This window comes from Vidua chalybeata, chromosome 3, assembly GCF_026979565.1.
Source record: "Vidua chalybeata isolate OUT-0048 chromosome 3, bVidCha1 merged haplotype, whole genome shotgun sequence".
NCBI classification, from domain to species: domain Eukaryota; kingdom Metazoa; phylum Chordata; class Aves; order Passeriformes; family Viduidae; genus Vidua; species Vidua chalybeata.
In genome coordinates, this window is record NC_071532.1 from 86923190 (window position 1) to 86938517 (window position 15328).

General features: G+C 34.9%; 1 protein-coding gene across 1 annotated transcript in view; it reads left to right on the forward strand.

Annotated features, from left to right (window-relative positions):
• Positions 1 to 15328, forward strand: part of EYS (eyes shut homolog) — a 723820-nt gene that overhangs the window by 299476 nt on the left and 409016 nt on the right. The window contains exons 27-29 of the mRNA XM_053938438.1: positions 969 to 1140; positions 1661 to 1739; positions 14765 to 14964. Coding sequence (XP_053794413.1) covers positions 969 to 1140; positions 1661 to 1739; positions 14765 to 14964 — 451 coding nt within the window. The remainder of the gene's footprint in view (positions 1 to 968; positions 1141 to 1660; positions 1740 to 14764; positions 14965 to 15328) is intronic.

The following is a 15328-nucleotide window of genomic DNA, read 5'->3' on the forward strand; positions in this document are numbered from 1 at the left end:
CTTTCACAAGATTAATGTCAATGTGACAAAATGAGTACTTGTTCTTTGCAGTCAGTTACTATTTCTAAGTATGTTTTTAGATTTGTATGAAATTATTTAATAAATAATTTATTTTCTTTCTGTAACTGGAATATGCTCTGCAATGTAGTTTTTAGTATTTCTGTTCATGTTTAACTTGTTAATTTTCATTCCTTATATTTATGCTATAGATTTTTTGTTAATATACATAATTGGCTTAATTATTGGTTATTCATATGATAAACCTATTAATTGATATTTTAATTCACATCTGTCTATTATGAATATCATGGAATGGTCACAAGTAGTTGTCAGTAGTCTTCTAATATTCAATATCAAAATTGACTTGAACATGGGAACTAGGTGCTGCTGAGCAATACTGAAAGGAAATATCTCCTTTTCTCTCAGTTCTTTCTATTTTCAAAAGGATACAAAATTTTCAGTTACTGGAGAAAGACCAACTTTCTTTTTCTTTTTTTCTATATCATGTGTAAATTAGTATAGCATGCTAATTTATTATTATTTTCCATTTTTGAGTAAGTTCTCAGCAATCAATTGCTTGTTTATCATGCATTTGTTTTTATTTTCCAGGTAGAAAATAATTAACTTTATTGCTCCACAAAATTCTGTGTTCTTCCCCTTTGTTTTTCAAACTATTCAATTCTCGTAAATTGGTATCTTGAATTTTTAATCTTCTCAAGCAGAACTCAAATATCAAATATCAAACAGATGTCATCACTTTATATTTGTCATTTTTCATTACGTATGTCAATATAACCATTTTTTTGGTATTTATGCTATAGGTAATTCCAGATGGATATTTTTATTGATGAATATGAACAATCTATGTAACTAAAATAAATTATGTAGAAATATTGATATTAATAAATATCATGCTAGTTTGAGTTTAGAATTTAATACTTAGTTGCATTTTCTGGATTTTTAAACAGGTGATAGGTGTGAAGTAAATATAGATGAATGTATGTCTTCTCCTTGCCTCAACAATGGAAGTTGCATTGATGGCATCAGTTCCTACAAGTGTCACTGCAAGCAAGGTTTCATCGGAACAAACTGCGAGATAAATGTTAATGAATGCTTGCCAAATCCTTGTCTTCATGGAAGGTGCCTATTTTTATTTAACTATTATTATCTCCATGATAATGTACCTAACTAACAATATTCAAGACTTAATGATATCAGAAGTTTGATAAATATACTTTTAATTATGTTCTTCCATAAAATAAGAGTACAAGCGCACTTAAAGATGACAGATGTTGCCTGCTTAATCTAATGTAATATAGTGACATTATCTCAATTTCTCCTGCATTTTTGTTCATTACCATAACTAGTATTCAGTAAGTGGGGATTAATTAGTGTTTAATATACTTAAGAGAAAATCTTTAGCTGTTACATGCCAACAGTTGAAATGAGATTTCTTCTAATGTGACAATCAAAATCCTTACAAAATGCCTCAACACCCACAGTATGCACATTTGAAATCCATTATAAAACTATTGAAAAGTACCATGGATTACAGTAGGTTACATTAGACCACTATTTTGAAATGTATGGAATGTTACTACTAGTGCTGAATCTGGAACTAAATATATAAAGAGCTAAATAGCACTCTTTTGTATTTCAGATGCATAGATCTCATTGATGGGTATCAATGCTCTTGTGAACCTGGATGGACCAGCTCAAGATGTGAGATAAATATTAATGTATGTTTTCAATTTTTTTTTTAATTATAGAGCAAAGGGTAATATGTCATTGAAACTCATCTTTATTTAGTTAACCTCTGAACTCAGTATATCGAAAATGTATGACAGAAATTCAGTTGTTTAAAATCCATTGTGAAAAGTGCATTACTTTTTGCTTACATGACAGTGCTTTAGAAAAGACCATTAACAAAATGTCAAAAGAAGTTTAAAGGTGAAGTGTGAATGATAAATCTAGAAAGCTACAGCAAGCTAAGCTGACATTACCTGAATATCATTTGTCCTTCAGTTTGGGATGAATAGTATAATTACCTAATTTGTTTGTTTGAGTTTCATTTGCTGTAGTTTAGCTGCATATTTGAATAGTAAACCTCAAGGTACAATGTTCTACACTGAAAGTTGTCATGATTTGTCTTTAAATTTCAAAAAACATGCAATAATAGAATTCTATGGTATAAAACCATGGGGTACTAAATACACTGCCCACTTAGTCCTCTGAAGTTCATTAATAGTTTTATGTTCTCATGGGGAATGGTTGTAGTCAAGAACAGATCCATATATATAAGTCTGTGCTGTGTAGATTCCCAGGGTCAGCAAACCAATTTGTAGAAGGTGACTGCATCTGGCAGAACAATGAACAGAATGTACAATATTGACTACACTTTGCAGAAAGTATTGAATTGATTTAGGTTTTCTTCCAAATGGAGTTTAATATGATCTTGGGATATGATCCTTTCAAATGTATTTGGTCTCGTGAGAAAAACTGGCATGAGAAATTTTGGCATGAACCTTCCTTCAGGCTATCTGGCTTCTAATATTGTGCTACTGAATTGTCAAAAAACATTCCAAAATGTTACAGGAACTTCCTTTTAACTTATGTATGAATGCAGGGACTTTTCATAATTTTTATTTACAGCTTAAAGTACTGTATAACTAAAAATGTGTCCTATTACATAAAGGAAGTATGGTCCATAATTCTTCTGTTGAAAATCCATGGAAGTCTCACATAAGGTGTAATTCTAGCTGGTATATTAGCTTCCAAACTATTTTACAGAAAGAAAAAGCTAGAAAATAAGTAATCCAGCTCTACAGAATGCCCATCATGATATGATAAGATATGATGTTGCAAATCTGTATGTTTATCAGCTGTTGCAAATGCTAATATAGAATACCCTTGGGTAATATTTTCTCCTGAAGCATCCATGATTTACACTTTTTCCATTTGAAGAGAACAAGAGATTAAATGACCTGTAGACAACATCATAAAATTATATTCAAAACATAATCATATTTCATAGTGAGATGTTTGAAAATGCATAGATTAGAAACTCATAGGAAGAAACAATATACATATACCTTTGACAGATAAGTCTGTCAGAGTAACAACTTCATTTTTTTATAGTCTTTCAATTTGCATGCAGTATGATTCCCAGATTACACTATGCTGCAAATGTCATATTTTAAAGGTTCTATCATTGCATTCATCCTGCTCAGACATATATCATATCTATGGGAATCTATAATCAGCATAGAAGATACACATAAAATATACTTTTTCAAGTGCCAGTGAGGCTGTGGGCACTGACAGACCTATGCAGCTTACAGTGATCAGCTAGGCTTTCTGACTATGTAGGGGTATGCATATCAAAATAATCGTAGTTGCTTATACTATGTAATTGTTTTTTTTTCTAGAGTATCTTCATCCACTTCTTTAATTTTAAAAAATAATCATGATTTAATCTGATCTTTCTTTCTTTCTTTCTTTCTTGAAAGTACATTTCTTTGCATTAAGGGCTATGCAATTTCATTTGGTGAAGGAGCCAAGATTCTCTTTAGAAGGGGGTCTGCAGGAGTGGCTTTTGTGACAAAAGGCCAGGGGCTGCTCCATGGTGGAAACAACCCATTTGAGTCAGCTTCTCCCAACTGCAGGGAAGAGTTGAGCTTCTCACTTAAGATGATGGCACCTTTGTAGAAACATATTTAGGAAAAAGCAGAAATCACTGTTCAGCAGAGAAAGGAGTGAGGGGGGAAAGAATTGCGAGAAACAACCAGGCAGTATCCAACGTCATTGAAGAAGGAGAGGGAAGAGAAGCTTGACATGCTGCAGCAGAGATAGTTGTAGCTGTAGCTGCTGAAGAGAATCATGTTGGAGCAGGTACTTGATAGTAGTTCATGGAGAGAGCCATACCAGAGCAGACTGCACTGCAGCCCACACAAGACCCCATGCTGCGACATGTGAATATGGCCTGAGTGTTGCAGCCCGTGGAGTCCCTGCAGCCCCTGCCCCAAGAGGAGCAGGTTGTAGGCAAGAACTGTGATGCATGGAGAGAAGCCCATGCAGGAGCAGTTTCATCCTGCAGCATATAAAGAGGACCCACACTGAAGCAGGGAGAAAGAAGGAGCAGCAGAGAGGAGCTGGTGTGAACTAAGATCCCTCTCTCCTACCCCATCTAAACTTTTCAGGGTGAAAAGAGGAAGTAGAACATTTTAAAATAGAGTGAAGATGAGCCTGGGAAGAAGTGGAGTGTGGATTTATGTTTTCTCACTGGTCTATTTCTAGTTGAATGTAAATTATTATTTTACCTATGTCAAGTCTGATTTGCCTGTTACAGTAAATGGTAAGTCATCTCTCTGTCCTTATCAGTCTAGAAGCTTTGTCATCTTCTTTTCTTTCCTTGTCATGTAGGAGGAGGGAGAGTGAGAGAATGGCTGTGTGGTCATTACAAGGTCAGCAACTAAGATGATTCAAATAATCAGTTTAAAAATGATATTTATGTGTGTATATGTATTTCCCTAGGCATACTTGGATCTTTTTTATTTACTTTTTTACTCTGAATTTTTTGGTTTTTACCCTGGATTTTTTCATCCTCACCTATGTGGGTTTTCCTAGAGTTTTCAAGAAAATACACTTCAAAACTTTATCTAGTAGTCTAATATTTTTAGGTACAAAATAAGCACTATATATCTTAGTAGTTATAGCCTATAACTTTTGCATATCAGTTATGGAATGTGTATATTGGAACTTTCTTATCTACTACAGTTTTCATTGCTTTTTCATTTATGTAATTCACCCAAAACCAAGTAACAATAACAATATATGCATTATATGAATATACACGATTCCCTTTGACATTTGCATATTTTTGTGTCGCCGTGCCCACCCTGAAGCCCCCTGGTTTCACCTGCTCGGTAGAGCCATGGTCAGCAGCGGGGGACACTCCCCTGTGTCTCGAGAAGATTCAGGAGCGGCTAAGACAGAGCGCTGCGCTGTCTGCCTGGTATGGAGGAGAGGCAGCGTCCAAGGAGGCAATAAGGGAGCCGACTCAAGGCTGGGGAAACAGTCTCAGGTTTAATCCGTGCACTGAGGAGCTCTGAAGGCCAGAGTATCTGACAGCCAAAAGTGGCTTTGAGGCTTTTGTAACAGCTCAAATACCGTGGCGGTGACAAGGGGGAAGGGACGCCCATTAACCAGTGGGGGGATTCGGGGGAGTGGAAGGCAGAAGGACAGACAGACACACAAACCAATGGGGGAAGTTCAAGGGAGGGACCCCTGGCCCTCGTCCACTCACTTGACACCCAAGGTGGAAGATTCTGGGAGAGTGGAATGGGGAGCCAAGTGATGGACAGGGTACCAGGGAGGGGACAAGGGAATGACTGAGCATTTTCAGGGAGATTGGCATTGAGGGAAAGGCGGCAAAGCTCGGGGTGGAACCACTGGGAGAAAATGGTGTGTGAAGGGGCAAACCACCACAGAACTGCCACAGAGATACAAAAACACAATACAACATTTTTAAAATGATAAAATTAATGTACATAATGGAAAAATGCTATTTCCTCTCTGATAAACATAGAATAATAATATATGCAGTAATAGCAATTACGGTTAGACATTGCTTCTTACTTTTTTTGGCTTTTTGTTTCTTTGCTATGATGGATGAGACATGATTGACAAATGAGCTTCTTCCATGCTCAGTTAAGATGGCTCATCCTGTCAAAAACGAAGCAAAAAGCATTCTGAGTCTTTTCACAGGAGAATATTCATCTTGTTCTTGTTTTGGCTTGTATCTGATAGAAAGCTGTGATCAGACTGCATCCTAGATTTGTTTTATTTTATCTGGTTTTACCGATCTTTCCTCTCTATTTTCATAAAAGATAGAAACAAGTGGTAAATCAGGAAAATCAGCTGATTTTCTAAGCAAAGGCACCACAGCTTATGCACATGTGGAGGCTACTTCAAGCGAATAAATATTTATTCATCAGGACCAGCCAGATTGGACAAAAGACAGGGGTATTGCCAACATTGATAGGTGTACAAAGACCCTCAGATAAGGAGGATGCTTTTCATGTCTCTCTGAGACTTTTTCACACTCCTGAGTATTTTTACCTGTTGCTTACTAGTTTAAAAAGCATTTGGTAAAGTAAATAATTTCTTGAAAGAAGCTAAAGTAAGATTAACTTCACAAAAAAAAAAAAAAGTGGTTTATGCATAAGATGCAGATAGATAAATCTAAGAGTAGGAAGAAAGGGAGATACACACTTTATTCTGCAAAACACAATATCTGTAATTACAGACCCACGGGACAATTTCAGTGTGTGTAATACTTCAGAGACATCTGGCATGACATAGGAAGTTTATTTTAAGTCAGAGTGACTGAATTAGAGAGTCTTTTAAATAGAAAGTAATAGTAAAAATAGATAATATAGACTGGTGAAGAAAATAAATGGGTGAGACTTATAAGAATGTTGTAGAGGAGTTTAACCCCCAAAGTGCTAAGCCCTCTGAGGACATTCAACTGGCAGGCATATTTATAATCTATGACATGACATGAGAAAATCCTATCAACTGATATCATAGTATGATCTTGCATCACAGATACTCTAGCAAGAGAGCATATCCTAAAACCCAGGAATATTAAATTATTATATTCAGTTTCAGGAAAATAAACTTTGTAAAAGTGAGGCCCACAAGCATATTAACATCTATTAAACAAATAATATTAAAAGCCCAGGTAAAATGTGTGCTATAGCTGAAGAAAGCAAAGTGGTTCAAAGCCCCTGCCTGGCTTAAGAAGGAAACTTAAGACTGTCACAAGGAAAAAAATGACATTTTAAAAAATTGAGTGCTTGCCTATATGGAAAGAATAGAAAAGTTTTCAAAACATATTAATTCAAATGTTGGTGGGAATTTCAAAAACCTAAACCAAAATTTTGAAAGTGTCTTTTAAAGAGCACTCTAACTTATAAAAATTTATTCACATCTATCAAAGTCCAGAAGCAGGGAATAGGTGGGATTGCTTGATAGTGAAATTGCAAAATGTACACTCAAACAGGGTTTGAGAGAAGCTTAGTGAATTCTTTGCATTTGACAAATGCCAGAAGGACCTCACAGAATGGAAAGAAGGAAAAGGTGGCAGATTATCTTCAGTGTAAAGTAATATTCTAGGGAGAAATATCCTCATTGAATTCAGCCTCAACTGAATTCAGCTGTCAGTTACAATTCAGAAAAGAAGATTTGGAACAATCATTGACAGTGAAGTCATTGTCTCAGTCTACAGTCACAGCAAAGCATAGCACAAAAACTTGCTGGGCATGATCAGGAAAAGTATGAGGAACAAGACAGAGGACATAATTTCCTTGCTGCATAAAACGGAGGTGGGCTCATAGATTGTGCAGTTTTGGAACTTGCACCTTAAGAAGCACAAGAAGAAGCTACAGAGAGTAACAAATATTATGTGAACTACCTAGCTAACATATAAGGAGTTATTTAAAGGCTTGAAATTGTTCCCTTTAAAGAGGGGAAAGCAGAAAGAAATGTAATTAAGATTTAGAAAACTACTGCAGAGGAAGATAAATGGAAAATCACTGCTCCAAATTCTGTAATGAGGAACAGACACTTGGGGAACATGATGAAAATAAACAAAGAAATATCTGGAACAAACCAAACTACTTTCTTTCAGAGGAAGCAGAGAACACCTAGAACTTGCTGCCCCAAAGGCTGGGGAGTCAGGTCATCTCTTAGTAGGTTAAGAAAAATTAGGCATGTCACAGATACCAGGTTCATAAGTGATGATAAATGAATCAGTCAGGGAAATACAGTTTATCCTGTCTGATTAGATGGTTCTCCTTGCTGAAGGGAGGATGCATGGGACATAAATTTTGCTAAAGTGGCTTTCCCTCCATTACTACTATAGACAGAACACTGGGCCAGATGGAGCACTGGCCTGACCCAGTATGACCCTGCTTTGTATTATTGTCTCAAAATTAGATTTATTTTCATTATTTTTTCTCTTCTCCTTGTGCTCATAACACAAAATTTCAAGGCAAAATGTTCTTATCATTTTGAACTCCTTTTGAATTATTTAGGATAAAACCAACATTCTGAAAGATGAACCCAGGTTTTCCCTGATCAGTCCTCAAGATGTTGTATATATATTCAATCTACCAAAAGAAAAGTTTTTGGAAGTAAATAATTAAAGAAAATGGATACATGATTATATTAACTGCAAAAAAAAGTGTAATTTTTTACTCATTAGAAAAATACACTTTATTTATAGTTTTGTTAAACATCAAATAGAAATATATCTGGACTCGTCATCTAAAGGTCTCAATATAAATCTCATACTTTTATATGGCATCAATACTATTTAGATTTAACCCAAAGTATATACACTGTAAAATTAGATGATTTTTTTAAAATCTAGATTCAGCATGCATTAAAACCATATGCATATTATATTCTGTATGTAAAAAACCTTGTTTGAAAACATGAATTGGCTTCTAAAGCATTTATTTACAGTCTTCTTTTACTTTCTGCATGCTTTATTTTTTTATTTCATTCCAAACCCTTAGCTACATGGCTCTTGCTTATTAAAAAAACTTTCAATTTTGACCTGAGAATAGTGTTGTCCTATCATTAAGTGAATGGAAGCATGCCTCTTGAAAGCATCTTTCTTTTGTGGTGTAATATGTATATTTAAATTCCTTTCTTATCCCTTTCTTTTCTCCGCTTACCTCCCCCTGAAATCACCATAGTGGATTTGAATGAGCTCTCTTAAGAATTATTCCACTTTATAATTACCTTTTTGATACAAAGCAAAATTTCCCTTAAATAAAAATGAGTCTATATTTACATTTTTTTGCATTGAATCTCTTTTATAGAAATATATTTTAAAGATTAGTTAGAAATAATTTTGTGTTTCTAATCAGTATTTCCAAGGCAGACTAATGATGGAAAATAGTCCTTTCTGCTGGAAAATAATAAAAAAAAAATCGTAACTTCCAAAATGCACCTCTTTTTTTTTTTTTTTTTTTTTTTTAAGCAGTGTTTAGCAGGCACATTATTTTGAAAAATAGTGGATTTTCACTATTTTTATTACTTTGCCAAAATGTGTTCCCTTAGAACTGTTTCAAGCTATGGATTGTGAATCTGGAGATAATATAATGAAATATGTGGAAAGTTGGGGTTTCTTAGACAGAAGAACTTCACTTCCAAAGACAGATGTCAGTATAGACCCACAGATTTGGATATGGAAGTAGTATGCCTTGAGCAAAGTGCCTTTCTAGGTCACTTGTTAAGAGTCCTGGTTTCAGAACAATTCCCTGCCAGAAGAACCAGTGAACTGTGCCATGCTAAGGTGGACTCTCTTAGGGGACAGTAATTTTCTTCCTAGTACAAACAAGATTTGCTACACCATGACATTCAGAGAAGAGGAAATAGAGAGAAGAAATAATAAATTATTGTACTCTAATAAATGTAGTAGATCTTGTATGACATTGTTTGAACTAAGAATTCTTAATAATATCTACCCTTAAAAGAGCTGCATAACTAGAAATCTCCGTATTCTTTCACTTTTTTGCCTTGATTTTTAAATTGCCTTGCTATGCTAGAAAAATCAATAAGGACTTATATTTACTGTAAACACAGTTTAGTAAAAATAAATCCAGAAAATCTCCATTCTGTTCTCCTGTTAGAAGTATGTATTTTCCATTCACTTACATCTCTATGGAAATTAAGACTTGTATTTAACTTTTATTTGCCTGCAGCATGTGTTTTAGAGATGCCTCAAGCCTTTCTTTTAAAACATAATGAGGTGGAAGATCAACATTTAGCAGTTTTACAGTGACTGATCCTCAGTAGTCAAGTTGAACCTTATCTCTTGCTGGATATATCTGGATTTGAGGAATCTCGGTGGTTATTTTTATACTGACTTTCTCTGGGAGTTAAATACTTAATTTATAATAGTTCTTGTGAAAATTACTGTACACTGCCATTATCTCTCTCTCTCTCAATTTTTTTGTTGATTATGTAAACCTGAGAACACTCATAGAGCCATCAAGAATTCTGGTACTTCTTATAGCAAAGAACTCACATGGATTATTACTTTAAATAGCTAGAAACAGATCTATACTCCATAAATTTGTCTAATAATTTTTAACCCTTATCTACAATATTATCATCAGTATCATGTGAAAATTATATATATGATGAAATAATGGTTTTGAAAAAAACATTCTATCCTAAAAAGTCTGTTGTTATTTTTCTTAGATTTAACTTATTGTGAAGTATTTTTTCTAGTACTTAAATTGTGTTATAGTTTACATTTTTTGACATGCTTTGTAGTAAACAGATTCTAGAACTTGGCACAATGTCTCAGTTGCCACTAACCATAAAAAGAGAAATAATCACCTGTCTTGGTAAGTCAAACCAAGTCATAGTTCCCCTCTCTGAAGACTTAAGGATAGAATTAGCCATTTTTTCCATAGCATTCCAATGGGAGTTCATGTTGATAGCTTGCCCATTATAATTTTAAAATATTTTTCAAGTTCATTGCCTGTTAACAACATATAAACTCAAAGGATTCCATGTTAGGTCAAAATGTAGAAAGTCTATGTTTCACAGAAAAAAACCAACAAACTCAGAATAAGAAATGCCTACTGAAAGGAAGCCCTCTGACCTCCTAGGAGGTCACATGTGAGAAAATTCAAAAGATATTTGGATGAGAATAAAGTGTGTCAGACCAGTGAAGAGTTGATAAAAACTCTATACAAATTATTACAATTCCATAATTTTTATTAAATAATTTCTTTGCATTGGAGCTTATGAAAGCCATCCATGTTTTGAAAGACAAGCTGGGAAGGGGAGCACTGGTATGCTGTAAAGTGTGAGTGCTGGGCATCCCTTACACATGTGAATAAGTTTTGGGAATCAGCAGAGCACCTCAGCTAAAGTCAATAAGGGTGGGGCATTTTGGGGTATTTTGGTGACAGCGCAAGCAACAAACCCCTTCAGAACAAGGAGATGAGAAGATAAGGCCATAGGAACAGCTTTTCTGTCCTGGTTTCCTTGTCTGTGTATGGCTGTAGCCCTGATTTGACTGAAGCTGCCCTTGAATGGAACAAACAAAACAGAAAGGGAAAAAGAAAAAGGGCAATGATGGGCACAGGAAAGCTAGGCATTTGGACAGGTTACCTGCTCTAATTGGACAGAAAAGAAAGTTCTACAGCCTACGAACACCCAAATGTAGTGAGTTCCCTTTGTCTGGCTGCCACACATCCACACAGCCACTCCTGCACTCCCCCTCCTTATCAGGAAAGAGTGAGGAAATATGAAGAGAAGCTTGTGGGTCAAGATAAGGCCAGGAAGATTGGTCATGATCACTGATTATTGTCACAAGAAAAATAGATTCAGCCCAGGAAATAATAATTTAAACTACTGTTAGTGAAAAACTAAAAGACTTTCCTTCCAACCTGCCAGAAAACATGTTTATGCAGAGTCTCCTCTCAAGGGGCTGCAGCTCCTGCAAGGAGCATGGTCAAGTATGGGCTCTCCCACGGGCTGCAACCTCCTTCAGGGCACATCTACCTGCTGTGTGTGTGTGATGGTCAGACATGTGGCAGTGTGGACACATGCTCCTGTGTGGTCCTTTGTGGGCTAGAAGGAGCCAACCTGCTTCACAATGGTCTTCTTGAGGATCTTTCTAATCTCTCTGATCTTTTCAACCTGCAAGGTTTTTTTCATGCTTTTTCCTCACTCCTGTCTCCGATGCTTTTCTGCACATTTTTATACACTTCCTAAACACGTTGCTGCTGCCCCAGCTGTGGGCTTAGCTAGACCCAACACTGCCACTGCCTTGGGCCCTCTGCTCCCAGCTGGGCTAGCCGAAGAGACTTTCAGTGTTCTCAGAGGAAACTAAAAATGAAAGTAGGGCTTGAAAAAAAATGAAGAAATCTTAGAGAATAGTAATTAAAAGGAGTACTGGTCGTTTGTAGAACATCCTGAAGAAGAAAACAAGTTGGGAGCCAAAGCTGTCACTTCGTGACCTCTCATTGTTATGACTGCTCAGTGGACCCTGCAGCTCTCAGCATGTTCTCTGCTTTCTAAATGGAATAATTCTGCTGAAAAGTTCAACTCAGAGCTGAAAGTAATATTGTGCCTTTTGGGAGGAGTTTCATTTTGGTATTATTTTCTTTGTTGTGGTTTATTTTTGGTTGGTTGGGTTTTTTTTTTTGTTTGTTTTTGGGTGGTTTTTGTGTGTGTGTGGTTTTGGTTCTCTTTTTTGTTTGATTGTTTCTAAACATTTATTTCTAGTAAATTATTGGTAGAAGTTGCACAAATTCTTAAGAGGTTTGCTGTCAGATTAAGATTTTGTCTCTGAAGCTTAAAAATTATGTATTTTTAAATTCCTGTTAAAGTTCCAGATTTAGTAAAGATTGAAAAGATCCCATGAAAATAAGAAACTACAAATTTAAATATAAATAAGTTGGTTATTGTGACACTTCTATATATCAACAAAATTGCATTTTGGAAAAGCTAAAATGACTCATCTTTGTGAATATTATTCTTGTAGTTTTCATTTTTCTTAGTTATTCAAAGGCAATTTTCCTTATCTAATTACTTCTAAGCAAGAAAAGGTTAGAATTATATAATATTTGGTTGGGAAATTGGGCAACTGAAGTTACCAAGAAAGCATTTTTCTCCTACTGTACTGAAGAAGAGAGGCAACATTTCTAGGACTGTGAGTCCCTATTGTTGCTCCAATTTGGCAGCTGTCTGATTAGGGGTCATAGTTAAGATTCAATCGCCTAGTATATAAAGGAAGACAAAATGAAAATAGCATTGATGTTTCAATGAACTTGTCTTCAGATAATCAGGGTAGCTGGGACTTTTCTGCAGAGCCAGCTATTTCCTAACGTCATGCTGTAAAATCAGTCTCTGGTGGGATCTAAGATAGGTAAAACTTGGTAACAGTTGTCTTGCAACTTCAGTTTGTCATCTCATGTTCTTGTTCTTTAGACTACCAACTACAGCATTTGGTGGTAGTGTGGTAGCTCATAAACTTTGGGATAAAGTTATTTGTGGCATTTTTGACATAGTTCTCTCTTTATGCTGACAAAATTTTCTTGCATGACTTAAGAGCAGTGTAGACTAACATGTCTGGTAATAGTGTACTCTGGTTTTTTGCAAGTCTAATGACAAACTTTTAACTGCAGTACATCGGGAGGTACTGATGTGAATGTAAGTGATAGGTGTGATTTCTTTCCTACAAAATGTCTGACATTTATCTTACTGTAAATTCTTAAAATAATACATTTCACAAAAGAAAATAAAAAGGTTTTGTGTTGTTCAAAACTTGGTACAACTGTGACAGTGAACTATGAACTTTAGACTGAGCTTTGAATTTATCCTTAGTTACTTTGATGATTTCAGTATTTTTTGGAATTTAACTTTTGAATCATAATTAAGTAAAAATTTGATCCATTAATTAATGTAGATTTAATTTATTCTGCTAATGAGAATAAATACGTTTTCAGTTTGTAGTGTGGAGTAGAAGTGAATACAAAATTAAGAAAAGGGGACAAATTAATGGAATAGAAAAAAATCAGAGAGTTGGAACTGAGAATTGAGATTTTTTTAACAAAAAAAGAACACTACTGTCTTCCAAAAAAAAAAAAAAAAAAAGTAATTAATATAGCAAAAGACTACTTCTAAAACCTAGACACAGAAATTTTGGCAGTCTGTAGGGCTGTCTCCATCTTCCTGTGGGATATATAATTCAATTAGCTTATGTAATGCTCACTAATAAATCATCCTATATAAACCCAGCTGGAGAGCTTATAGGAAAATAAGTTGTTTTCTCACAATTCCCCATGGATATCTGCATTTACATTCTGTCAAAGCTACTGTAGTACCTGCAGGAAATGTGAGTGCCCTTGGATATCCTTAAAGAATTAAACCTTCTAAAGTTATAGGAGTGTGAAAATAAATTTAAAATACTGGATTTAGCTAGACTATTTGGGTTGCAGCTGCAAAATACCACTCCTTTGGGATACAGGTAAAAACTAGGTTTCTGTGATCAAGGACAAGCACACATTTCTTGCACTGTCTATTGCAGTAACTAAACTCTCCTGTAATTCTGGAGAAATATTAACTTGCTCTTAGTTTGTGTGGTTTGAATTTGATGATTTTTACATTAGCCTTATCAGAGGAAATTGTTATTATGTGAACACATAAACATGTTTCTATTTGCAATATTAGGCATTAATTGATAATGAGAAAACATTTATCAGGAAATACTGATAAAGGCTTGTGTTCATTTACATAAGTAATTCTTTATTTTGTCCATAATTACCTTACTACTGCGTTTCTTTTACAGCAGTAGGCCCTAATGTAAAAAATTAGAAGAAGTAATTGTAAGACTGGCTCAAACATGCTTTAAAAATTTATTCATAATTGGGATTGCATATTTTTGATTGTAAGACTGCCTATATAAAGCTATATTTGCATATCTGCAAGATTAATAAGTTGCAACAAGTATAGTGAGTGTGAGTTGTAATTAAAAGATCCCTATATAAAAAAAAAAAATGTGTCAAAGTGGAGATTTCTCTTTATCAGACAATAAAAAAGTCCAATACTCTTTCAAATCTCCAGATTCAGTCTTTTGCACTTGTTGTTGAGCTGAATGAGTAATTAATGTGTTTTAAAGATGTTTTAAAATGTGTAATCAATGTATTATTTTTTCTCTTCTCAGGAATGTGAATCTGCTCCCTGCATTAATGGAGGTTCTTGTCAAGATGCCATCAATGCATTTGTTTGTGTTTGCATGAGTGGCTACACTGGCAGGTTTTGTGAAGTTGATGTTGATGTTTGCAGTGAGTCCACACTGAACTCAGTGCTTTGTTACAACGAAGGTGTATGTGTTGATGGACCTGGAAGAACGTTTCATTGCAGGTTAGTATGAACACTGTCATATACACATTGATTTGCTAATATTTCAGGACAGTACTGATACCATGTGCACTATATGAAATCAAATGGATTTGTGCTCAATCTCGTGGTCAAAAATATTGTTATCTTAAGCCATTCATTGCTTAACATCAGACCCTTCTATTTGAAAAATTATTTTCTAGTGGTTTTCAGAATCATATGTGGAAATGTCTAACATAAAGTGACCCTAAAATATTTAAAATTATTTTGTTACTGTTATGTATGTACTCATGTGCTTCATACTCAAAGGGAAAATGACCTTGCAATCAGATTTAGATGACAGGTAATTTACATGCTATCTGTGCACAGACACATATCCAAAACAACG